Source organism: Engystomops pustulosus, chromosome 10, assembly GCF_040894005.1.
Source record: "Engystomops pustulosus chromosome 10, aEngPut4.maternal, whole genome shotgun sequence".
Taxonomy (NCBI): domain Eukaryota; kingdom Metazoa; phylum Chordata; class Amphibia; order Anura; family Leptodactylidae; genus Engystomops; species Engystomops pustulosus.
Window position 1 is genome coordinate 63615025 of NC_092420.1, and position 26034 is coordinate 63641058.

At 44.0% G+C, this 26034-nt stretch overlaps 2 protein-coding genes and 1 long non-coding RNA gene across 3 annotated transcripts; all 3 read right to left on the reverse strand.

Annotated features, from left to right (window-relative positions):
* Positions 1 to 16645: 16645 nt before the first annotated feature.
* On the reverse strand, positions 16646 to 18042 carry LOC140104696 (uncharacterized). Its single transcript, XR_011850382.1, has 3 exons — positions 17960 to 18042; positions 17476 to 17829; positions 16646 to 16834 (listed from the first exon to the last, which is right to left on the reverse strand). It is a non-coding gene; the product is annotated as an uncharacterized lncRNA (long non-coding RNA).
* Positions 18043 to 18057: 15 nt separating this feature from the next.
* Positions 18058 to 20143, reverse strand: LOC140105221 (uncharacterized). The gene is made up of 3 exons (XM_072129172.1): positions 18650 to 20143; positions 18131 to 18355; positions 18058 to 18069 (listed from the first exon to the last, which is right to left on the reverse strand). Exons 1-3 carry the CDS (start codon positions 20141 to 20143, stop codon positions 18058 to 18060), a joined length of 1731 nt encoding a protein of 576 aa, XP_071985273.1.
* A 1447-nt stretch (positions 20144 to 21590) lies between these two features.
* On the reverse strand, positions 21591 to 23033 carry LOC140105222 (uncharacterized). The gene is made up of 2 exons (XM_072129173.1): positions 22421 to 23033; positions 21591 to 21779 (listed from the first exon to the last, which is right to left on the reverse strand). Exons 1-2 carry the CDS (start codon positions 23031 to 23033, stop codon positions 21637 to 21639), a joined length of 756 nt encoding a protein of 251 aa, XP_071985274.1. The 3' UTR covers positions 21591 to 21636.
* Between the last annotated feature and the right edge of the window lie 3001 nt (positions 23034 to 26034).

Consider the following 26034-nt stretch of genomic DNA (forward strand, 5'->3'; position numbering starts at 1 on the left):
CAGCTCTTTATTCTAGTCTAAGGCTTAAGTACAGTCAATTTCCAACATCCAGAGGTCTGTTTGTTACTAGGGGTTGTCTGTAAGTTGGGGGGTTCTTGAGTAGGGGACTGCCTGTGTATATATACACTTATTCACAAGTGGGGGTCTTTCTATAAAAATATTTAATTATGAAGACACAATATAATTCACTGGTGACTTGGTATATAATATAATTAATTAGGGAAATAGTATAAAGTCACAGTGTGGCACACTGTCCAGACAAAATATATTTGCGCAGTGTGGAGTTGTGCCACAAGGATTCGAAAACATCTTGTTGACAAATCCTGTAGCTATAATTCTCAGCCAGGAGAAATTGGAATTTGGTATCAAGAACAGATATAACATTTGATTAGCTATATCTCACATTTCCGACGTATTCGGAAAAACCGCCACATTTAAAAACGGAAAATGTGTCGCTTGGGAAGCGCTTACCTTCACCTGGTCCAGCTCGGTGTATTCCGGTGCGTTCAGATGATTTTCAGCGCAGCAGCGCCACCTGGTGGACGGCGGAGGAACTACCTTCATAAATCCCGTCCGGACCCGAATCCTGTTCAGAGAACGCGCTGCTGGATCGCGAATGGGCCGGGTAAGTAAATCTGCCCCATTATGCTGCACATTGTTCAGCATTGCCAATGGAGGTCCAGCGTCCATACTTTGGGGAGTGGTTATTGTCATCAGTTATTATTAATGTTGGCACCTTTTTATAGTTTTGTGGGTGCTGGCTTTTGCATATATGATAATGTGTACATTTTTGTGGGGAAGGGTCTTGGTGGTGATTTTTCTCTACTTGATACTTTGTACTTCTCATTGGCATCTCTTAATCTACCTCCGTCTACTCCAAGGGGACTACTCCTAGTAGTAACACCTGGTCCCCCTGTCACAGCTAAATGTAGAACACTGTACAGAGGGAAAGGGCGGAAAACTATTTGGCTAAGGTAGCCCTAAGCCAAATAAGTTGTGACATAGGAGGTCTACAACCCACAGTCTTTTACAGCTTGTCTAGCAGAAGTCTACTTCCCATTTCCTGAGTGAGGATACATGCACACTTGGCCATATGTCTAGGGGGAATCACAAAAAAATAGCATTTGTAAATGGAATAATATGTGACGTGTAGCCATTTGATGCCATCAAACTCTTAACTAAAAGTCCCATAATATAGATGGATGAAATCTATTGTATGATACAGCTGGGTTTAAATGTATTTTGTAATTATATCTTTAATAATAACCAACACAAATTGCTGATATAAATTGCTATATAAAAGTAACAATATTTTCCCTTCAGTTTTTTTATGTGAAATGCTATTTCATGCTTGTATTCTGCTTATAACCTAGTTATGCTCCTGGCTTTGTATACAACATTCTTAATAGATTGAAAGTTTATGTGAAATAATAAGAGTTTACTACTTGCTTGTTGGTCGGTTCCACAGTTATACGGACAATTACTATTGTAAGCGAGAGAAGCAAGGCCACACTGCATTGAGAGGTAATGGATTCCTGTCAAATCACTGTAATCTATTACTCACTGAGATTTTAACAGACCCTCTTACCAGAGAACTGTGCGAGATGTAATCAGGACCGATATTGTGCAATACACATTGTGTAAAAAAAATAACAGCATTCCACCATTAAAATAAATGGCTACTTATTAACCTTGAATGAGAAAATTCCTCTTATGCCATGGGTTGCGATGACCCTGTGCACAGAGAAGATAAAATTAATAACCTGGTATTTATTCTGATAGTTTCACATAAAACATAACAACTGCAATTATTTCATTGGTCAAAAAGTTGATTTTAATTTATAATTTGTAACCTTAAGGCTTTCTCTGGCAATTACCGTACTTATCAGATTAAATTGTTTATATTCATGCCAGATTGGTGCCTATAATCTTACCTCTATTACCTGATGATTGTTAGCATCTATTCCTAATTTCAGGATATTATTACTGCTATGACTACAGTCATGCTCATCACCACCTGACATGACTGTTTGATTATTTTATAAATTTGTTTTAAACCAATTTCTGAATCATCTTTCCTTACAATTCTTTCTTATTCCTCCTAACTGTTCAAGTTACTGCTGCCAGTTGTGGGTGTGCCCTACAACTGGAAACACCTACTTGGCTAACTACTTGTAAATTATAAGAAAAGTAAGGAATGGGTAGAACAACAGGATATATATGCTGTTCTATAATACAATCACTGGATACAAGTTACAGGCTGCAGAATAAGTAAGACTCTCAGAGTAAGAGCCAAGTTTGTAAACCTGAAGTAGAATTCAAAATGGTAGTCCTGAAGTAGCAGGAGGAAGCCAGGACCAACAAGGAATAACAAGGATACACCAGAACAAACTGCCAACTGTGGGTCTTGAATGAAAGAAGGAGAAATGAGGAGCAGAGTAAAGCAGGCTAAGTTCGGATCCAGGAGGATCATGGAATTGTACCCTTCACTATTCTGTCCCCAACCAATCCCAGCAGACCAATGGCTGTAGGAGACATGCTTCCCAAAAAGGAGATGTAAGGTTCCTAGAATCTTGCAAAGGTATCTTGTTTCCTGCTTACTTCCTCCTTTAGTCCTGATCCTTGGCTTGTTCCCAGACTATGTTCCTGTACCTTGATTGTGACCTACTATTCTCCCATGAGGACCCTGGGTCGCCGTGCTTATAAATCTTTATTGCCTGTCTTGACCATTGTCTGTTTCCTGATGATGCTAGAATCTGCTGACCATAACTTCTTATCCTGGTTCCTGGTGCTTTGCAACAATATCTATTGATGTGCCCGTGACGGCTTCCACCATTACTTAGACTATTCCAAGAGGTTGTGGCCTAATGACCATGTCACAGCAAAATCTACAGCCCTGTATAGAGGTTAAAAGGTTGAAAACTAGGGTTCATTCTTAACTAGATAACACACTTAGGATTCTCTGAAAGCCAAATTGGTTTTGGCACAGGGGGTCCACAACCCACTTGTCCTGTCTGTCATTATCCTATAGGCAGGGGCTTATTTCCCATTATCCTATAGGCAGGGAATTATTTCCTTCTTGAAGAATTATGATATAATAATAATTAATAATAATTCATTTATTATTTAGCACACAGAGATATTTGCAGTGCTACACAGAACTTGTCAAATTTGTCCCTGTCCCCAATAGGGCTCACAATCTAATCGACCTACCAGTATGTCTTGGAGTGTGGGAGGAAACCGGAGGACCTGGAGGAAACCCATGCAAGCACGGAGAGAACATACAAACTCTTTTGCAGATGTTGACCTAGATGGGACTTGAACTCAGGAACCCATATGATATGTGGCCATTTGATGCCATGCTAATTTTTATGCTGTTGATTTAAGTCAGTTAACATCTGGGTAGAATATTCTAGAATCTATCATTTCTACAATTGGTCTCATTATATTATTCTGGCACAGCCTTAGCACTTGTGCAATTGCTACAATGTTCATCTTAATGTAATGTACACATAAGTTCCTTGTGCATAAAGAGGTTAAATTACATCCACTAATTACCATGACATTATGGGTCTCATTATACATCTTAATGTATAGTGGAAGGTGTATAGTCATAGCAACCACATACATGTCTCATTTCTTTTCACATTGTTTTAGTACATTTTATGCTATGATCCTTTTTAATGTATTCTCTATAGGAAAATCTTTTTTTTTAAATTTAAAATATAGGAGAAAATGTATCACCTATAGTTTTTTTTAACTAGTTAGATATCACTTTTTTTCCTGATAAAATACTCAAATGCTGTTTTATTGTGAGACAAGTTGTAAGTTTTTATTAACTTTTATCAATGTTATTAACTTTTTCAATACATTTTATTTATTTTATGAGAGAAAACACTGCAATTTTGACACCATTTTTTATATAAAAAATAAAGAACCCAAACCCAAACTTCCACAGCTTATATGGTGTGTTGCTGATTTTTATTTTGCACAACACAAGATTTTGGGAAAACATTTTGGGGCAGATTTACTTACCCGGTCTGTTCGCGAACCAGCGGCGCGTTCTCTGCACTGGATTCGGGTCCGGCCGGGATTCATCAAAGCAGTTCCTCCGCCGTCCACCAGGTGGCGCTGCTGCGCTGAAGTCCGCTGGAATGCCTCGAAATACACCGGCCTATCCAGGATGAAGGTGAGTGAAATTTTCGCGACACAATTTTTTTTTTAAATGCGGTGGTTTGTCCGAATACGTCGGGTTTTCGTTCGGCCACGCCCCCCCCGATTTCTGTTGCGCGCATGCCGGCGCCGATGCGCCACAATTCGATCACGTGCGCCAAAAACCCGGGGCAATTCAGGTACAATCGGTGCAAATCGGAAATATTCGGGTAACACGTCGGGAAAACGCGAATCGGGCCCTTAGTAAATGACCCCCTTTGTGTTGATGTTGTGCAAAATCAGTAAAACACCATTAAAGCTTTGTTAGTTGGAAGTGCTGAAGGAGAAGGGGAGGGACCCCAGCACAGTGTAATAGCCTGTGAAGCTACAACACAAAAGGGCTTGATAACACTCCCCACAATCCTTGTGATTCATAAGCATAATGTTACAGGTTGATTTTAGAAGGAAGGAGGCCATGGATAAAATGGTTGTAATGGTAGATTTCCTTTAAAAAATAACTTTTAAAAATGTATATGCAGTTGTTGGTTAAACAGATATTTCCTATCATGAAGCAGTCAGGTGTCAGATGGTGCCACTGCGGTTGTATTAGTATGTGCATGGTGCCCAAAAAGAATTTCCTTTTTTCCTCTGGGCTGCTGGGAGAAAGTCACCATAAAGTGACTGAACAAGGGAACTCCAAGTTTCTGTCCTGGGAAGGGCCTTTTCTGACACGTTAGAAAGTAACATTACCAGCGAGTCACAGGCTTACTTGCTGTCTATGGAAGGGTCTTAATTAGAGATGAGCGAGCACTAAAATGCTCGGGTACTCGTTATTCGAGACAAACTTTTCCCGATGCTCGAGTGCTCGTTTCGAGTAACGAGCCCCATTGAAGTCAATGGGAGACTCGAGCATTTTTCAAGGGGACCAAGGCTCTGCACAGGGAAGCTTGGCCAAACACCTAGGAACCTCAGAAAAGGATGCAAACACCACGGAAATGGACAGGAAACAGCAGGGACAGCATGCATGGATGCCTCTGAGGCTGCTTAATCGCACCATTATGCCAAAATTATGGGCAACAGCATGGCCATGACAGAGTGACCGAATGAGGCTAGATAGCATCTAAAACATCCAATAATTGACCCTGACACTATAGGGGACGGCATGCAGAGGCAGCGGCAGCAGCGGCAGGCTAGAGAGTGGCATGGCAACATACCCTAAATGGACTCAGGCTTCAAACCAATGGGTGGCAGAGAGGAACCAAAGGAGGTGAGCAAGAAGCGCTCAAATAATATCGGTACATGATAAAAGTTTGCCAGTATATTTTGTGGATTACACAGCAGGGTGGCGACAAAGTTAACATGGAAGCCATGAAAACAATCCAAAATTCTGCCTGACACAGCTCGTTTGATAAGGGGACCATGTATGGAGGCAGTGAACTAGTAGTAGATTAAAGGTGCTGCAGTTAAAACTATGTTAGTTGGATCTTGGCATGGAGCTGGCGCTCCGCTGCCAGGCGAGCTTTTGCCAATCCAAGCCCCTGTCTCTAGGCTACTCCCCAAACAGCACTTCTAAGAACCTTTTGTATAAGATCAAGTGTAGTAGCATTCTTATAAGTTTGGGATATGGCGGGTGAGGGGAATGTAAACATCTGCGCAAGAAGCGCTGAAATAATATCCGTAAATGAAAAAAGTTTTCCAGTATATTTTGTGGCTTACACAGCACGGTGGCGACAAAGTTAACAAGTTTGATGCGGAATGCCCTGTAATAGCTCTTGGGCGGTGTGCCTTTTATCACCTAGGCTCAGCAGTTTGAGCACCGCCTGCTGTCGCTTAGCGACGGCACTGCTGCTGTGCCTAGAGCTACCGACTGATGGCGCCATGCCCACGGATGGTAATTCGGAGGAGGAGGAGGAGGTGGAGGAGGGGTGGGAGGAGGAGGAGGCATAGTAGGCCTGAAACACCTGGACCGAGGTAGGCCCCGCAATCCTCTGCGTCGGCAGTATATGACCAGCCCCAGGGTCAGACTCGGTCCCAGCCTGCACCAAGTTAAGTGTAGTAGCGTTCTTATAAGTTTGGAATATGGCGGGTGAGGGGAATGTAAACAGATGCGCAAGAAGCGCTGAAATAATATCCGTAAATGGTAAAAGTTTGCCAGTATATTTTGAGGATTACACAGCAGGGTGGCGACAAAGTTAACAAGTTTGTTGTGGAAGCCATGAAAACAAACCAAAATTCTGCCTGACACAGCACGTTTGATAAGGCGGCCATGTATGGAGGCAGTGAACTAGTAGTAGATTAAAGGTGCTGCAGTTAAAACTATGTTAGTTGGTTCTTGGCATGGAGCTGGCGCTCCGCTGCCAGACGAGCTTTCGCCAATCCAAGCCCCTGTCTCTAGGCTACTCCCCAAACAGCACTTCTAAGAACCTTTTGTATAAGATCAAGTGTAGTAGCGTTCTTATAAGTTTAGGATATGGCGGGTGAGGGGAATGTAAACAGATGCGCAAGAAGCGCTGAAATAATATCCGTAAATGGTAAAAGTTTGCCAGTATATTTTGAGGATTACACAGCAGGGTGGCGACAAAGTTAACAAGTTTGTTGTGGAAGCCATGAAAACAACCCAAAATTCTGCCTGACACAGCACGTTTGATAAGGCGGCCATGTATGGAGGCATTGAACTAGTAGTAGATTAAAGGTGCTGCAGTTAAAACTATGTTAGTTGGTTCTTGGCATGGAGCTGGCGCTCCGCTGCCAGGCGAGCTTTCGCCAATCCAAGCCCCTGTCTCTAGGCTACTCCCCAAACAGCACTTCTAAGAACCTTTTGTATAAGATCAAGTGTAGTAGCGTTCTTATAACTTTAGGATATGGCGGGTGAGGGGAATGTAAACAGATGCGCAAGAAGCGCTGAAATAATATCCGTAAATGGTAAAAGTTTGCCAGTGTATTTTGTGGATAACACAGCAGGGTGGCGACAAAGTTAACAACTTTGATGTGGAATCCATGGAAACAACCCAAATTTCGGCCTGACACACCTCGTTTGATAAAGGGACGATGTATGGAGGCAGCTATATGGACGACTTTTGGAGGTAGCAATGGAGACAACGTGTGGAGGCTGCTATGGAGACAATTCAATTTGGATAGTGCCTGTATGTGGCAGTCCAAGAAAGTTTTCAAACCAGAGGAGCAGGTAGGTGGCCCTCCAGAAAAATGGAATAGATTGAGTGCCTGTATGTGGCAGTCCAAAAAAGTTTTCAAACCAGAGGAGCAGGTAGGTGGCCCTCCAGAAAAATGGAATAGATTGAGTGCCTGTATGTGGCAGTCCAAAAAAGTTTTCAAACCAGAGGAGCAGGTAGGTGGCCCTCCAGAAAAATGGAATAGATTGAGTGCCTGTATGTGGCAGTCCAAAAAAGTTTTCAAACCAGAGGAGCAGGTAGGTGGCCCTCCAGAAAAATGGAATAGATTGAGTGCCTGTATGTGGCAGTCCAAAAAAGTTTTCAAACCAGAGGAGCAGGTAGGTGGCCCTCCAGAAAAATGGAATAGATTGAGTGCCTGTATGTGGCAGTCCAAAAAAGTTTTCAAACCAGAGGAGCAGGTAGGTGGCCCTCCAGAAAAATGGAATAGATTGAGTGCCTGTATGTGGCAGTCCAAAAAAGTTTTCAAACCAGAGGAGCAGGTAGGTGGCCCTCCAGAAAAATGGAATAGATTGAGTGCCTGTATGTGGCAGTCCAAAAAAGTTTTCAAACCAGAGGAGCAGGTAGGTGGCCCTCCAGAAAAATGGAATAGATTGAGTGCCTGTATGTGGCAGTCCAAAAAAGTTTTCAAACCAGAGGAGCAGGTAGGTGGCCCTCCAGAAAAATGGAATAGATTGAGTGCCTGTATGTGGCAGTCCAAAAAAGTTTTCAAACCAGAGGAGCAGGTAGGTGGCCCTACAGAAAAATGGAATAGATTGAGTGCCTGTATGTGGCAGTCCAAAAAAGTTTTCAAACCAGAGGAGCAGGTAGGTGGCCCTCCAGAAAAATGGAATAGATTGAGTGCCTGTATGTGGCAGTCCAAAAAAGTTTTCAAACCAGAGGAGCAGGTAGGTGGCCCTCCAGAAAAATGGAATAGATTGAGTGCCTGTATGTGGCAGTCCAAAAAAGTTTTCAAACCAGAGGAGCAGGTAGGTGGCTCTCCAGAAAAATGGAATAGATTGAGTGCCTGTATGTGGCAGTCCAAAAAAGTTTTCAAACCAGAGGAGCAGGTAGGTGGCCCTCCAGAAAAATGGAATAGATTGAGTGCCTGTATGTGGCAGTCCAAAAAAGTTTTCAAACCAGAGGAGCAGGTAGGTGGCCCTCCAGAAAAATTGAATAGATTGAGTGCCTGTATGTGGCACTCCCAAAAATTGTTTAAAACAGAGGACCGGGTCGGTGGCCCTCCATAAAAATTAAATGCATAAAGTACTATAGCTAGAGCCAGTGGGCCCTGTAAAAAAATAGCCAGTTTCCTCTGCTTTACTGTACAAAGAGGAGGAGAAGGAGGAAAATGAGGAGGAGTGGATAAATTATTCAGGTTGAGCTTCCTTCACCTGGTGGAGATTGGAAATTAGGAGAAATCCAGGCTTTATTCATCTTGATAAGCGTCAGCCTGTCAGCGCTGTCAGTCGACAGGCGTGTACGCTTATCGGTGATGATGCCACCAGCTGCACTGAAAACCCGCTCGGACAAGACGCTAGCGGCAGGGCAGGCAAGAACCTCCAAGGCGTACAGCGCCAGTTCGTGCCACATGTCCAGCTTTGAAACCCAGTAGTTGTAGGGAGCTGTGTGATCATTTAGGACGATGGTATGGTCAGCTACGTACTCCCTCACCATCTTTCTGTAAAGATCAGCCCTACTCTGCCGAGACTGGGGACAGGTGACAGTGTCTTGCTGGGGTGACATAAAGCTGGCAAAAGCCTTGTAAAGCGTACCCTTGCCAGTGCTGGACAAGCTGCCTGCTCGCCTACTCTCCCTCGCTACTTGTCCCGCAGAACTACGCACTCTGCCGCTAGCGCTGTCAGAAGGGAAATACTGTTTCAGCTTGTGCACCAGGGCCTGCTGGTATTCATGCATTCTCACACTCCTTTCCTCTCCAGGGATGAGAGTGGAAAGATTTTGCTTGTACCGTGGGTCCAGGAGAGTGAACACCCAGTAATCGGTGCTGGAATAAATTCTTTGAACGCGAGGGTCACGGGATAGGCAGCCTAGCATGAAATCTGCCATATGCGCCAGAGTACCAACGCGTAAGAATTCACTCCCCTCACTGGCCTGACTGTCCATTTCCTCCTCCTCCAACTCCTCCAACTCCTCTTCTTCTGCCCATACACGCTCAACAGTGAAGGACTCAACAATGGTCCCCTCTTGTGTCTCGCCAACATTCTCCTCCTCTTCCTCCTCATCCTCCTCCACCTCCTCCGATATGCGCTGAGAAACAGACCTAAGGGTGCTTTGGCTATCAACAAGGGAATCTTCTTCCCCCGTCTCTTGTGAGGAGCGCAAAGCTTCCGACTTCATGCTGACCAGAGAGTTTTTCAACAGGCCAAGCAGCGGGATGGTGAGGCTGATGATGGCGGCATCGCCACTGACCATCTGTGTTGACTCCTCAAAGTTACTCAGCACCTGACAGATATCAGACATCCACGTCCACTCCTCATTGTAGACTTGAGGAAGCTGACTGACCTGACTACCAGTTCTGGTGGAAGTTGACATCTGGCAGTCTACAATCGCTCGGCGCTGCTGGTAAACTCTGGATAACATGGTTAATGTTGAATTCCACCTCGTGGGCACGTCGCACAACAGTCGGTGAGCGGGCAGTTGGAGGCGGCGCTGCGCTGCCCTGAGAGTGGCAGCATCTGTGCTGGACTTCCTGAAATGCGCACAGATGCGGCGCACCTTCGTGAGCAAATCAGACAGATTGGGGCATGTCTTGAGGAAACGCTGAACTATCAGATTTAACACATGGGCCAGGCATGGCACATGTGTCAGTCTGCCGAGTTGCAGAGCCGCCACCAGGTTACGGCCGTTGTCACACACAACCATGCCTGGCTTCAGGTTCAGCGGTGCCAGCCACAGATCAGTCTGCGCCGTGATGCCCTGTAATAGTTCTTGGGCGGTGTGCCTTTTATCGCCTAGGCTCAGCAGTTTCAGCACCGCCTGCTGTCGCTTAGCGACGGCACTGCTGCTGTGCCTAGAGCTACCGACTGATGCGCCATGCCCACGGATGGTCGTTCGGAGGAGGAGGTGGAGGAGGGGTGGGAGGAGGAGGAGGCATAGTAGGCCTGAAACACCTGGACCGAGGTAGGCCCCGCAATCCTCGGCGTCGGCAGTATATGACCAGCCGCAGGGTCAGACTCGGTCCAAGCCTCCACCAAGTTAACCCAATGTGCCGTCAGCGATATATAGTGGCCCTGCCCGGCAGCACTCGTCCACGTGTCCGTGGTCAGGTGGACCTTGTCAGAAACGGCGTTGGTCAGGGCACGGATTATGTTGTCTGACACGTGCTGGTGCAGGGCTGGGACGGCACATCGGGAAAAGTAGTGGCGGCTGGGGACCGAATACCGAGGGGCGGCCGCCGCCATGAGGCTGCGAAAGGCCTCGGTCTCTACTAGCCTATAGGGCAGCATCTCCAGGCTTAGCAATCTGGAGATGTGCACATTAAGGGCTTGGGCGTGCGGGTGGGTTGCACTATATTTGCGTTTCCGCTCCAGCGTCTGGGGTATGGAGAGCTGAACGCTGGTGGATGCTGTGGAGGATCGTGGAGGCGACGATGGGGTTTTTGTGGCAGGGTCCTGGGCAGGGGGCTGACTATCAGCTGACACAGGGGAAGGAGCAGTGGTGTGCACGGCCGGAGGTGAACGCGCTTGTTGCCACTGAGTGGGGTGTTTAGCATTCATATGCCTGCGCATACTGGTGGTAGTTAAGCTAGTAGTGGTGGAACCCCTGCTGATCCTGGTTTGGCAAATGTGGCACACCACAGTCCGTCGGTCATCCGGTGTTTCCTTAAAGAACCTCCAGACTTCTGAAAATCTAGCCCTCGCCGCAGGAGCCCTTGCCACGGGAGCTTCACTAGTTGACACATTTGGCGCTGATGCACCAGCTCTGGCCCTGCCTCTCCGTCTGGCCCCACCACTGCCTCTTCCAACCTGTTCTGGTCGAGGACTCTCTTCCGTCTCAGAAGCACTGTGTTCACCCGGCCTCTCAACCCAGCTTGGGTCTGTCACCTCATCATCCTCCGATCCCTCAGTCTGCTCCCCCCTCGGACTTCCTGCCCTGACAACAACTTCCCCACTGTCTGACAACCGTGTCTCCTCATCGTCGGACACCTCTTTACACACTTCTTCCAGTATGTCAACAAGGTCATCATCACCCACAGACTGCGACTGGTGGAAAACCTGGGCATCGGAAAATTGCTCATCAGCAACCGGACAAGTGGTTTGTGACTGTGGGAATGGTCCAGAAAACAGTTCCTCAGAGTATGCCGGTTCAAATGGCAAATTTTGCTGGGAGGGGGCAGACTGGGGGGGAGGAGGCTGAGGTGCAGGAGCTGGAGGAGTGCCGATTTCGGTGACATGGGTGGACTGCGTGGAAGACTAAATGGTGGACAAATTGCTCGAAGCATTGTCGGCAATCCACGACATCACCTGTTCGCACTGTTCTGGCCTCAACAGTGCTCTACCACGAGTCCCAGTAACTTCAGACATGAACCTAGGGAGTGTAGCTCTGCGGCGTTCCCCTGCTCCCTCATCAGCAGGTGGTGTCTCACCCCGCCCAGGACCACGGCCTCTGACCCCTGCAGTAGTTGGACGCCCACGTCCCCGCCCTCGTCCTCTACCCCTAGCCCTCGGGTTAAACATTTTGAAAATGAGAGTTATAATTTTAATGTTTTTTTTTTTTGTGTGTTTTTTAGTTTTTAAAACCAAACGATGCTATCCTATTGCTATGGCTATTTTCTAGCCAAGTATGAAAGCACACTGCTATGCCAGATGAGATGACGCTGAGTTATGAAAAAAATAAACGTAAAATAAAAAAGGAAATGGCAGACTGTGCCTAATTGAAATCCAACCCCGGGCCCTAATAAATTTTCCCACTTCGGTCTTTGCGATGGATATGTGCGTCACTAAGCGCAAAACACAGTGGTCGCAAGTCTCACTCCAAATTGCTCACAATTTGCTAGTAGATGCACTGCAACAACTACAGCCACCAGCAGATCAACCAGAAATCAAATATATATAACGCTACTGTAGGCGTAAGTAAGCCGTTTGGATTCTCCTATGGCTATTTTCTAGCCAAGTAGCACACTACTATGCCAGATGAGATGACACTGAGTTATGAAAAAAATAAACGTAAAATAAAAAAGGAAATGGCAGACTGTGCCTAATTGAAATCCAACCCCGGGCCCTAATAAATTTTCCCACTTCGGTCTTTGCGATGGATATGTGCGTCACTAAGCGCAAAACACAGTGGTCGCAAGTCTCACTCCAAATTGCTCACAATTTTCTAGTAGATGCACTGCAACAACTACAGCCACCAGCAGATCAACCAGAAATCAAATATATATAACGCTACTGTAGGCGTAAGTAAGACGTTTGGATTCTCCTATGGCTATTTTCTAGCCAAGTATTAAAGCACACTACTATGCCAGATGAGATGACGCTGAGTTATGAGAAAAATAAACGTAAAATAAAAAAGGAAATGGCAGACTGTGCCTAATTGAAATCAAACCCCTAATAAATTTTCCCACTTTGGTGTTTGAGGTGGATATGTGTGTCACTAAGAGCTAAACACAACGGTAGCAAGTCCCCCTGCTAATTCCTCACAATATGGTACTAGCTGCACTACTAGTGCCAGCAAGCCCAGCCACAAGCAAATAAAAAAAAAAAGGATAACGTTATTGTAGCCCTAAGAAGGGCTGTTGGGTTGTTGTAGAATCACTCCTGCCTAACAGTAAGCTAATAGAACACCCTAACGCTTTCCCTGACCAGCAGCAGCTCTCTCCCTAGCGGCATCCAGACAGAGAATGATCCGAGCAGCGCGGGCAGCGGCTAGTCTATCCCAGGGTCACCTGATCTGGCCAGCCAACCACTGCTATCGACGTGTAAGGGTACCACGTCATGCTGGGTGGAGTGCAGAGTCTCCTGGCTTGTGATTGGCTCTGTTTCTGGCCGCCAAAAAGCAAAACGGCGGGAGCTGCCATTTTCTCGAGCGGGCGAAATACTCGTCCGAGGAACGAGCAGTTACGAGTACGCTAATGCTCGATCGAGCATCAAGCTCGGACGAGTATGTTCGCTCATCTCTAGTCTTAATGTCTTAATTTGCATGATGTATGTATCATATAGTGTATGTGCATTACATTGTTGACCTCCTAAAAATCTGTCACATCTTTTCTTTAATTTTTCCATTATATCACTGAGCTACTAAAACTCCTGCCCTGACAAGGGCAATGCCAGTACTATACCTAGAGCAGCACTGGGTTACCCTAATGTATCCCTACAAAATATTCTGACATATACAGGTAACGGGTCAGGGGATATGTAAGAACAAAAGGAGATACAGATAAATTCAGGTCCGCTGCATGTCACTAAGCTCCTATTCCACTAGCATAATAGTCTATACCCAAAGATTTCTGCAGCAGCCTTATTGTGATTTAGTATAGCTATCATGCAACTGTCCATGTGAATGTGTTTAGCCACTATATTTGTATTTGACTTCTAGATTACTTATTAAAAGTTATTTTTAGATACATACTATGAAACTTTCATGTGGTATCAGGTTGCAAAACTACACACAGGGGTGCATTTGATTGACAGCTGTCTTTCAGAATGAGTACTTTGGGGAAAACTAGGCTGTCATTTTAGTTCCGTTTGTGGATTGAGTGATAGTCGACCCAGTCATCTGCAGGGGGTGGCGTCCATTTTAGCCATATATATGTCCGTCCAATTTCTTCAAAGGTTTATGGTTAATTTCAGACCTTGTTGTCCATGTCTCTTACTATTGCTATTCTGTATATCCAATCACTATTATGTTTACTTTACTATCTCTTGCCTCTCAACTTTGTACTTTGCCACCATCTAGTATTTGACCCAATTCTTCCTGACTTTGCTTGTCTGTCTTCTTTGTTGTTTATCCCTCTGTGTTTTGTCATCTTTCCTGTGCACCCATTCAGCTTAGGAATTGTCAACCAGAAGACCCTGTCCAATTGGGTTTGCGAGGCATGATAGGTAGGTAACGGGTTTGGCCTGCACTCCCAACTTGACACCCACCCCTTACTTTCTGTGCCATAGGTTGGTGTTCACTGATTATTATTCTCCGTTGTGACCTGATGCAGTGTTTTTGGGCAGGGCCCTTTCAAGTTTGTATTAAGAAATGTAGAATATTAGAATAATTATTTGAAATATCAGATTTTTTCAAAAGTTACCAGAAATGGAAGTTATTGGCTGATTGTGAGATGGATTTCCACATGACAAAACTTCCTGCCTGGTCCCGACTGGTCCTTCTAAATATCCTAACAATTCTCCTTTACACATATTCTTGCCTTGAAGAGTGAAAATAGAATTTGTAATAAAGATTACATATGATGATTGGTTCTGCTTACAGCAAGCTGGAAAATTGTGTGCATGTGTGAGGAGACAAGTACATTGTCACATAGAATGTGGGTGATAGGAATAGATCTGACACCCCATCTCTGCTCTATTCTCTACACAGCTCAGTTGTGGTATCGCTGCTTTCAGCACATCCATGTCTGTTTTCTAATCACATCCCGTTCTGTACTGATAAGGCAGACATTGGGCTGTATTGGATAAAGTGGGTGCTTACAGATAGCTTCGATATTTTCCAGGGCCTGAGATTATCATACTTGAAAATAGTATCCTTGTAGAAGACAGAGGTCAGAGTAGGCAGAGGAAATATTTTCAAGGTAATTAGTGTAAAGTTTATGTAGATCACTAGTTATTGCAAGGAACATTTGTCTGTGAAAGAAGAAAATCCCTATAATTAGAAGAATTCTTCTTGTCTGTTACATAGTTACATAGGAGCAAAAAGTCACAGGTCCATCACGTTCAGCCTTCCTCATTAGTGTATACATTATATAATGCTAGATTAACGATAGTCCTCAATTAGATAAGTATATAGCCTTTGTATAGTAACGCAGTATCTGCTATTACTACTTCTTGTGGTACATTATGGTTTGACTACTACTACTGACTGTAAAGAAACCTTTCCATCTAGAAGAGGAAGAATAGGCGGTACTTAGCAGTATATTTGGGTATAAGTATACTATAGAAACGCCCTATGAGTACACTCATTGTTGAGCCCAATGAGACCTATAGCATAAGGTTTTAAGATCCACTTAGCCTCACATCAATCAACTCCATACCTGGACTGAGATAATAAATACATGCAAAAGGTTGAATTTAAAGAAGAAAAGCGGATGTCTATGAAATTTTTCAATGCAAAATAACAATTTTATTTAGTTATAGAAGACAAATAACTTTTAAAAACATTTAAAAAGCACAATTCTGTGCTGCACATGCCCCACTATCACAAATGGTAGATAAATCTGCTAAGGATATAGTAGGTAAGTGGAGATATAGGTCATTGAGGCTGAAGTTAAAATGGACATAAGTAGAAATGAAAAACCAAAGTGAGCAACAGGCATATAGTCTGTAGAAAGTCACAATTTACCTCAATGTCTAGATCCTCCAGCTTGGGGATAGAAGGGGCAGGAAACAGTCCCCACGCGTTCCGCCTGTCTGGGCAGGCTTCCTCAGGGGTAATGTGCAGAAAGGAAGTTCAAGGAATATATAGGGTACTCACCCCCAGAGTCTAACATTCAACAGCTGTGTCCAGTGAGTGCCTGCGTGTGGCGTGCGTTTCAGTTGGCCGGATGTGACGCAATGCGTTCCAGCCGGTCAGTAAGGTGTCACTTCCGGGGTTTGCAATCCACGATATTTAGGCGCTGCTGCGACAAATTAGGCGCTGCTGCGACAAATTAGGCGCTGCCGCGACAAATTAGATGCTACTGCGCCACAAAATCAACACATTCATACAGGTACAAGGTGCATGCGCATAAGTGGTATAGCAATAAGTGAGCAAGCGCCGAAAGCATTATAAGCCCTAAAATACCCTAGGGCTGAAAAAAGTGCCTAAGTGCAATCAAAGATAATAAAGAGTTTTTTGGGTTTAAAAAATTACAGAGTATTGACACAGCTGCCAAAAAAAGGGTCAGACTCTGAGGGTGAGTAAGAAACATAGAATAGATACCATATATAAATCTTATCAGCATAATGAACTTACAAATATAATAGTTAAACACAATGTGTTGGAATTGGCTAAAATGGATAAATAGTGTGCATAATAATCAACAGTAATGAACAATATAAATAATATAGTTTTCGTAGTTTTAGGACTCAAAAAGTCAAAGACGTAAAGAGTTAGATCGTTTAGTACCACAATATTTAAAATTTAAAGCTTGAGACACATGGCGAAGTGAGAAGTATGGACGAGAAGAGAGAAATCATATCCATGAAGATGTCAACTGATGTACATTCTTGGGGAAGTTTGAGACCAGGGGTGGAGCCTCCAATGCGGACAGATGATTAACAAGGTATCGAGGAAGTCGAAGGTTTGAGGATCAGATGGAGTAATAAATTCATAACGTACAGGGTCATAACCATCTAAAAAGAGTGTTCCAAAAAATGTAAAATTAGTAAGTGATAGATATGTGGAAAACCTAGTGAACATAAAAAACGTGAGGAAGAACATATAGAAGCAAGCCGACTACACGGCGGTGACCCGAGGGATATCAAGTTCACCGCCGCGTAGTAGCCGGCAACAATGTAGGAAAAGGTCCATTAATAAATGTATATCTAAATCATAAGAGGACCAATGTGTGATGGAGTGATAAGTAAACGATGATGAGGATGATTCCTGTGAGCAAACTGCAATAAGAGAGGAGGAAGAAGGGAGAAGGGGGTGGGAGGGAGAAAGTAGGGAGAAGAAGAATAGAAAGAAGAGAATAAGTAAGAGAATGGACTAGTGAGTAAGTGAGAAATGGGAGACGATAAACCCTTACATAAGTAGAAATTGTATATCTAATCCTTATAAAAACCCGCATATAGGAGGTCTTCGTTTAATCCAGAGGGGGCCAGTGAATTGAGTTGATAAATCCACTTAGATTCTATTCGGAGGAGCTCTTTAGTCCGATTTCCCCCCCGTTGGTTCCAGTGTAACCTCTCCATTCCGCAAACCCGAAGACTGTGGTTTTTGCCCTGGTGTGCCTGGTGGAAATGGGCAGCCACCGATGAGAGGGTCTTACCTTTCATGAGGTCATTGGCGGCCGTTGTGATGGAAGAGAGGTGCTGTTGTATTCGTTTTCGCAGTTCTTGTCCCGTCTGTCCAACGTAAATCATGGGGCAGGAGCATGTGAGCACGTAGACCACTTCTTTGGTCCTGCAATTTATATAGTCGTAAAGTCTATATGATGATTGGTTGTTAGGATGAACAAAGGTACTGGTCTTTAGAATCCGTGGGCAGACCGAGCAGTCCCCACAGGGGAATGAACCCTTTAGGCGTTGACCCCTAGCGAGCGATGTGGTGGGTCTCTGAAAGTGACTGGAAGTAAGTACATCTTTAAGATTCCGTGCCCTTCTAGAGATCAACCTCGGTTTATCTGAAATATGAACATGTAATCTTTTGTCACTCAGCAAAATATCCCAGTTATTTTCCAAGATGTGGTAGATATCCGACCACTGATTGTTAAAGGTAGTGATCAGGCAGGGTTTGGATTCAGTGTTCCGTACCTGAGGTTCCAGTAGGGTCTTGCGGTCACTGTCCCTGGCCCTGATGAATGCCTTGGAGATAACCTTCTTCGGGTATCCCCGTGCTTGGAATCTTTCAGTTAGGTCTTTTGCTTGTGTGCGGAAATCCATATCATCGCAGCAATTTCGACGGACACGGAGGAATTGTCCCACTGGAATACTCGTTCTTAAGTGTTTGGGGTGAAAACTGGCAAAAGACAGAAGGTTGTTGGTAGCGGTCGGTTTCCTAAACAGTGATGTTACCAGACGAGTCCCATTCTTACCAATCTTCAAATCCAGAAATTCAACAGAAGTTTCAGAGGTATGAGCCGTGAGTTTAATTTTCCAGGGATTAGAGTTCAGACATCTGAAAAAATCCTGAAATTCATCAGTCGTTCCCTGCCAAACCAGAAGCACATCATCAATATACCTATGCCATCCCACCACATGAGCCCGGAACGCAGCCAATTGGTACACGATGCGCTCCTCCCACCACCCCAAAAATAGGTTGGCGTAGGCCGGAGCGCACCGTGCACCCATGGCGGTTCCTGACACCTGTTTGAAGTATGATCTGTCAAATATAAAATAATTTTGGTGGAGGATTAAGGCTAATAGGTCTAAAATGAATGAGTCGTGTCGTCGATCGAGTGATCCTTCTTTGTCGAGAAAATATTCCACAGACTCCACACCTACCTGATGACCAATAATGGTGTAGAGGGATTCCACATCAAGTGTGATTAGTAGTGCATTCGTCGGGATGGTCAGATTTTCGATCTGTTGTATCAAGTGTGTAGTGTCACGGACGTACGCAGGGAGTTTGAGGACCATCGGCTGTAGAAAAAAATCAACATATGAGCAAAGTTTTTCATTCAGTCCCCCAATTCCAGATACTATTGGCCTACCTGGAGGCTCTTGTAGGGACTTATGAATCTTGGGCAACATATAGAAGGTCGGGATTTTTGGGTTGTCCACCGTCAAAAATTTGTTTTCTTTTTTGTTGATGATACCGCAGTCAAGTGCCGCTTTAAGTGTGCGGTCAATTTTATTCTTAAATACCTGCGTTGGGTCAGAGGGGAGCTGCACATAGAAATCTTTGTTATCAAGTTGTTGTTTCGCTTCCTTGATATATAATTCAACTGGCCAAATCACGATGTTACCCCCCTTGTCTGCTTCCTTTATTAGGAAGTTCTTGTTGTTACGTAAACCCATCAAAGCTTGCCGTTCCTGTTTAGTTAGATTCTCCATTCTGTTCTTATCGTCCCTCAACTTTTTGATATCCGCCGTTACCCGCTCAAAGAAGATTTGTATAGCCGGGAAAAGTTTAAAGTTCGGGGTGTTTTGTGATGGAGTTCGCATAGGAAAAGATTTCCTACCTGTCGGTGTGTCATTTTCATCCAGCAATTCCAATAGGTCCCTCAGGACGCGTCTGTCATTTTCGGGTAGGGCATCCATCAATGACGGTTGGTGGTACAGTAACTTAAACGTTAGCTGTCGACAAAAGAGATATACATCTTTGGTTAACTCAAATTTGTTAAGTGTATTCATAGGTGAAAATGACAATCCTTTTTGTAAGATCCCAATCTCAGTTGCAGTAAACTCATATGTGGATAAGTTAATAATCTGTAAGGTATTTGAAGTACCTTTCTTCCCCCTTGCCGGTCTGTCTCTCTTGTAGGTTGGTGACCAATCACGGTGTCGTGGTGCTCTTTTCTTGTTTTTAGAGCTTGTACCTTCATCTTGTGATGTATCTTGCTCACTAGTGTCTGAAGATGGTAGCTCACTAGAGGCAGATTGTGTATAAGAAGTAGTTGGCCGGGGACGTTGAAAGGTGCGTCTCCTGTTGCCTTTATGGTTCCACTTGAAGATACGTCCATTCTCATAGTCCCTTTTGTCTCTGGCAAATTTCTCCTTTTTGCCCTTAATTATTTCCTTTTCATATGCATCAATAGTTTCTTTAAGTTTCGCTTGGAATGGGATGACCTGCGTGTCTCGGTCAAACTTCTCAAGGTCGACCTCCGCTTTTTTAATCTGTTCACGAATTCGGCTTAGAAGGCCTCTATCGTGATCTAGGAGCATATTGATCAGTATAAATGAGCATTGGTGTAAACCTTTTTCCCAGCGCTCTTTCTCGTCATCTACCACTTCCCATGATGGGAAGATATGTATTCTCAAGCCCCTAGGCGACATTTTTAATTTGTGATATTCCTCCAAACTCCTAATGTTCCACCAGACTCTCGTCAGAGCTCTATGTGCCTCCAATAAATCGTTACTCACGGTTTTAAAATCATCGTCCTGTCTCACTTCACCTGTATTTGAAAAAATGGAAGGGACCTGATGAGTCCAAGCTGCCTCACGGGCTTGTAGGTCCATCTTAAAGGTACAACTAGGGTATAAGAGAGAGTAATAAGTTAGGCCAAAGCCAAGTCAACACTGTGTTTGTGTCACATGACCCAGAGAAATACACTGTATATATAGGACAGTGTCACAAATAGATACTTTGAACAATATTTATATAGTTGGGTCTATCAAACTGTAAGACACCCAGTACAATAGCTTGAATTTAAAGAAGAAAAGCGGATGTCTATGAAATTTTTCAATGCAAAATAACAATTTTATTTAGTTATAGAAGACAAATAACTTTTAAAAACATTTAAAAAGCACAATTCTGTGCTGCACATGCCCCACTATCACAAATGGTAGATAAATCTGCTAAGGATATAGTAGGTAAGTGGAGATATAGGTCATTGAGGCTGAAGTTAAAATGGACATAAGTAGAAATGAAAAACCAAAGTGAGCAACAGGCATATAGTCTGTAGAAAGTCACAATTTACCTCAATGTCTAGATCCTCCAGCTTGGGGATAGAAGGGGCAGGAAACAGTCCCCACGCGTTCCGCCTGTCTGGGCAGGCTTCCTCAGGGGTAATGTGCAGAAAGGAAGTTCAAGGAATATATAGGGTACTCACCCCCAGAGTCTAACATTCAACAGCTGTGTCCAGTGAGTGCCTGCGTGTGGCGTGCGTTTCAGTTGGCCGGATGTGACGCAATGCGTTCCAGCCGGTCAGTAAGGTGTCACTTCCGGGGTTTGCAATCCACGATATTTAGGCGCTGCTGCGACAAATTAGGCGCTGCTGCGACAAATTAGGCGCTGCCGCGACAAATTAGACGCTACTGCGCCACAAAATCAACACATTCATACAGGTACAAGGTGCATGCGCATAAGTGGTATAGCAATAAGTGAGCAAGCGCCGAAAGCATTATAAGCCCTAAAATACCCTAGGGCTGAAAAAAGTGCCTAAGTGCAATCAAAGATAATAAAGAGTTTTTTGGGTTTAAAAAATTACAGAGTATTGACACAGCTGCCAAAAAAAGGGTCAGACTCTGAGGGTGAGTAAGAAACATAGAATAGATACCATATATAAATCTTATCAGCATAATGAACTTACAAATATAATAGTTAAACACAATGTGTTGGAATTGGCTAAAATGGATAAATAGTGTGCATAATAATCAACAGTAATGAACAATATAAATAATATAGTTTTCGTAGTTTTAGGACTCAAAAAGTCAAAGACGTAAAGAGTTAGATCGTTTAGTACCACAATATTTAAAATTTAAAGCTTGAGACACATGGCGAAGTGAGAAGTATGGACGAGAAGAGAGAAATCATATCCATGAAGATGTCAACTGATGTACATTCTTGGGGAAGTTTGAGACCAGGGGTGGAGCCTCCAATGCGGACAGATGATTAACAAGGTATCGAGGAAGTCGAAGGTTTGAGGATCAGATGGAGTAATAAATTCATAACGTACAGGGTCATAACCATCTAAAAAGAGTGTTCCAAAAAATGTAAAATTAGTAAGTGATAGATATGTGGAAAACCTAGTGAACATAAAAAACGTGAGGAAGAACATATAGAAGCAAGCCGACTACACGGCGGTGACCCGAGGGATATCAAGTTCACCGCCGCGTAGTAGCCGGCAACAATGTAGGAAAAGGTCCATTAATAAATGTATATCTAAATCATAAGAGGACCAATGTGTGATGGAGTGATAAGTAAACGATGATGAGGATGATTCCTGTGAGCAAACTGCAATAAGAGAGGAGGAAGAAGGGAGAAGGGGGTGGGAGGGAGAAAGTAGGGAGAAGAAGAATAGAAAGAAGAGAATAAGTAAGAGAATGGACTAGTGAGTAAGTGAGAAATGGGAGACGATAAACCCTTACATAAGTAGAAATTGTATATCTAATCCTTATAAAAACCCGCATATAGGAGGTCTTCGTTTAATCCAGAGGGGGCCAGTGAATTGAGTTGATAAATCCACTTAGATTCTATTCGGAGGAGCTCTTTAGTCCGATTTCCCCCCCGTTGGTTCCAGTGTAACCTCTCCATTCCGCAAACCCGAAGACTGTGGTTTTTGCCCTGGTGTGCCTGGTGGAAATGGGCAGCCACCGATGAGAGGGTCTTACCTTTCATGAGGTCATTGGCGGCCGTTGTGATGGAAGAGAGGTGCTGTTGTATTCGTTTTCGCAGTTCTTGTCCCGTCTGTCCAACGTAAATCATGGGGCAGGAGCATGTGAGCACGTAGACCACTTCTTTGGTCCTGCAATTTATATAGTCGTAAAGTCTATATGATGATTGGTTGTTAGGATGAACAAAGGTACTGGTCTTTAGAATCCGTGGGCAGACCGAGCAGTCCCCACAGGGGAATGAACCCTTTAGGCGTTGACCCCTAGCGAGCGATGTGGTGGGTCTCTGAAAGTGACTGGAAGTAAGTACATCTTTAAGATTCCGTGCCCTTCTAGAGATCAACCTCGGTTTATCTGAAATATGAACATGTAATCTTTTGTCACTCAGCAAAATATCCCAGTTATTTTCCAAGATGTGGTAGATATCCGACCACTGATTGTTAAAGGTAGTGATCAGGCAGGGTTTGGATTCAGTGTTCCGTACCTGAGGTTCCAGTAGGGTCTTGCGGTCACTGTCCCTGGCCCTGATGAATGCCTTGGAGATAACCTTCTTCGGGTATCCCCGTGCTTGGAATCTTTCAGTTAGGTCTTTTGCTTGTGTGCGGAAATCCATATCATCGCAGCAATTTCGACGGACACGGAGGAATTGTCCCACTGGAATACTCGTTCTTAAGTGTTTGGGGTGAAAACTGGCAAAAGACAGAAGGTTGTTGGTAGCGGTCGGTTTCCTAAACAGTGATGTTACCAGACGAGTCCCATTCTTACCAATCTTCAAATCCAGAAATTCAACAGAAGTTTCAGAGGTATGAGCCGTGAGTTTAATTTTCCAGGGATTAGAGTTCAGACATCTGAAAAAATCCTGAAATTCATCAGTCGTTCCCTGCCAAACCAGAAGCACATCATCAATATACCTATGCCATCCCACCACATGAGCCCGGAACGCAGCCAATTGGTACACGATGCGCTCCTCCCACCACCCCAAAAATAGGTTGGCGTAGGCCGGAGCGCACCGTGCACCCATGGCGGTTCCTGACACCTGTTTGAAGTATGATCTGTCAAATATAAAATAATTTTGGTGGAGGATTAAGGCTAATAGGTCTAAAATGAATGAGTCGTGTCGTCGATCGAGTGATCCTTCTTTGTCGAGAAAATATTCCACAGACTCCACACCTACCTGATGACCAATAATGGTGTAGAGGGATTCCACATCAAGTGTGATTAGTAGTGCATTCGTCGGGATGGTCAGATTTTCGATCTGTTGTATCAAGTGTGTAGTGTCACGGACGTACGCAGGGAGTTTGAGGACCATCGGCTGTAGAAAAAAATCAACATATGAGCAAAGTTTTTCATTCAGTCCCCCAATTCCAGATACTATTGGCCTACCTGGAGGCTCTTGTAGGGACTTATGAATCTTGGGCAACATATAGAAGGTCGGGATTTTTGGGTTGTCCACCGTCAAAAATTTGTTTTCTTTTTTGTTGATGATACCGCAGTCAAGTGCCGCTTTAAGTGTGCGGTCAATTTTATTCTTAAATACCTGCGTTGGGTCAGAGGGGAGCTGCACATAGAAATCTTTGTTATCAAGTTGTTGTTTCGCTTCCTTGATATATAATTCAACTGGCCAAATCACGATGTTACCCCCCTTGTCTGCTTCCTTTATTAGGAAGTTCTTGTTGTTACGTAAACCCATCAAAGCTTGCCGTTCCTGTTTAGTTAGATTCTCCATTCTGTTCTTATCGTCCCTCAACTTTTTGATATCCGCCGTTACCCACTCAAAGAAGATTTGTATAGCCGGGAAAAGTTTAAAGTTCGGGGTGTTTTGTGATGGAGTTCGCATAGGAAAAGATTTCCTACCTGTCGGTGTGTCATTTTCATCCAGCAATTCCAATAGGTCCCTCAGGACGCGTCTGTCATTTTCGGGTAGGGCATCCATCAATGACGGTTGGTGGTACAGTAACTTAAACGTTAGCTGTCGACAAAAGAGATATACATCTTTGGTTAACTCAAATTTGTTAAGTGTATTCATAGGTGAAAATGACAATCCTTTTTGTAAGATCCCAATCTCAGTTGCAGTAAACTCATATGTGGATAAGTTAATAATCTGTAAGGTATTTGAAGTACCTTTCTTCCCCCTTGCCGGTCTGTCTCTCTTGTAGGTTGGTGACCAATCACGGTGTCGTGGTGCTCTTTTCTTGTTTTTAGAGCTTGTACCTTCATCTTGTGATGTATCTTGCTCACTAGTGTCTGAAGATGGTAGCTCACTAGAGGCAGATTGTGTATAAGAAGTAGTTGGCCGGGGACGTTGAAAGGTGCGTCTCCTGTTGCCTTTATGGTTCCACTTGAAGATACGTCCATTCTCATAGTCCCTTTTGTCTCTGGCAAATTTCTCCTTTTTGCCCTTAATTATTTCCTTTTCATATGCATCAATAGTTTCTTTAAGTTTCGCTTGGAATGGGATGACCTGCGTGTCTCGGTCAAACTTCTCAAGGTCGACCTCCGCTTTTTTAATCTGTTCACGAATTCGGCTTAGAAGGCCTCTATCGTGATCTAGGAGCATATTGATCAGTATAAATGAGCATTGGTGTAAACCTTTTTCCCAGCGCTCTTTCTCGTCATCTACCACTTCCCATGATGGGAAGATATGTATTCTCAAGCCCCTAGGCGACATTTTTAATTTGTGATATTCCTCCAAACTCCTAATGTTCCACCAGACTCTCGTCAGAGCTCTATGTGCCTCCAATAAATCGTTACTCACGGTTTTAAAATCATCGTCCTGTCTCACTTCACCTGTATTTGAAAAAATGGAAGGGACCTGATGAGTCCAAGCTGCCTCACGGGCTTGTAGGTCCATCTTAAAGGTACAACTAGGGTATAAGAGAGAGTAATAAGTTAGGCCAAAGCCAAGTCAACACTGTGTTTGTGTCACATGACCCAGAGAAATACACTGTATATATAGGACAGTGTCACAAATAGATACTTTGAACAATATTTATATAGTTGGGTCTATCAAACTGTAAGACACCCAGTACAATAGCTTGAATTTAAAGAAGAAAAGCGGATGTCTATGAAATTTTTCAATGCAAAATAACAATTTTATTTAGTTATAGAAGACAAATAACTTTTAAAAACATTTAAAAAGCACAATTCTGTGCTGCACATGCCCCACTATCACAAATGGTAGATAAATCTGCTAAGGATATAGTAGGTAAGTGGAGATATAGGTCATTGAGGCTGAAGTTAAAATGGACATAAGTAGAAATGAAAAACCAAAGTGAGCAACAGGCATATAGTCTGTAGAAAGTCACAATTTACCTCAATGTCTAGATCCTCCAGCTTGGGGATAGAAGGGGCAGGAAACAGTCCCCACGCGTTCCGCCTGTCTGGGCAGGCTTCCTCAGGGGTAATGTGCAGAAAGGAAGTTCAAGGAATATATAGGGTACTCACCCCCAGAGTCTAACATTCAACAGCTGTGTCCAGTGAGTGCCTGCGTGTGGCGTGCGTTTCAGTTGGCCGGATGTGACGCAATGCGTTCCAGCCGGTCAGTAAGGTGTCACTTCCGGGGTTTGCAATCCACGATATTTAGGCGCTGCTGCGACAAATTAGGCGCTGCTGCG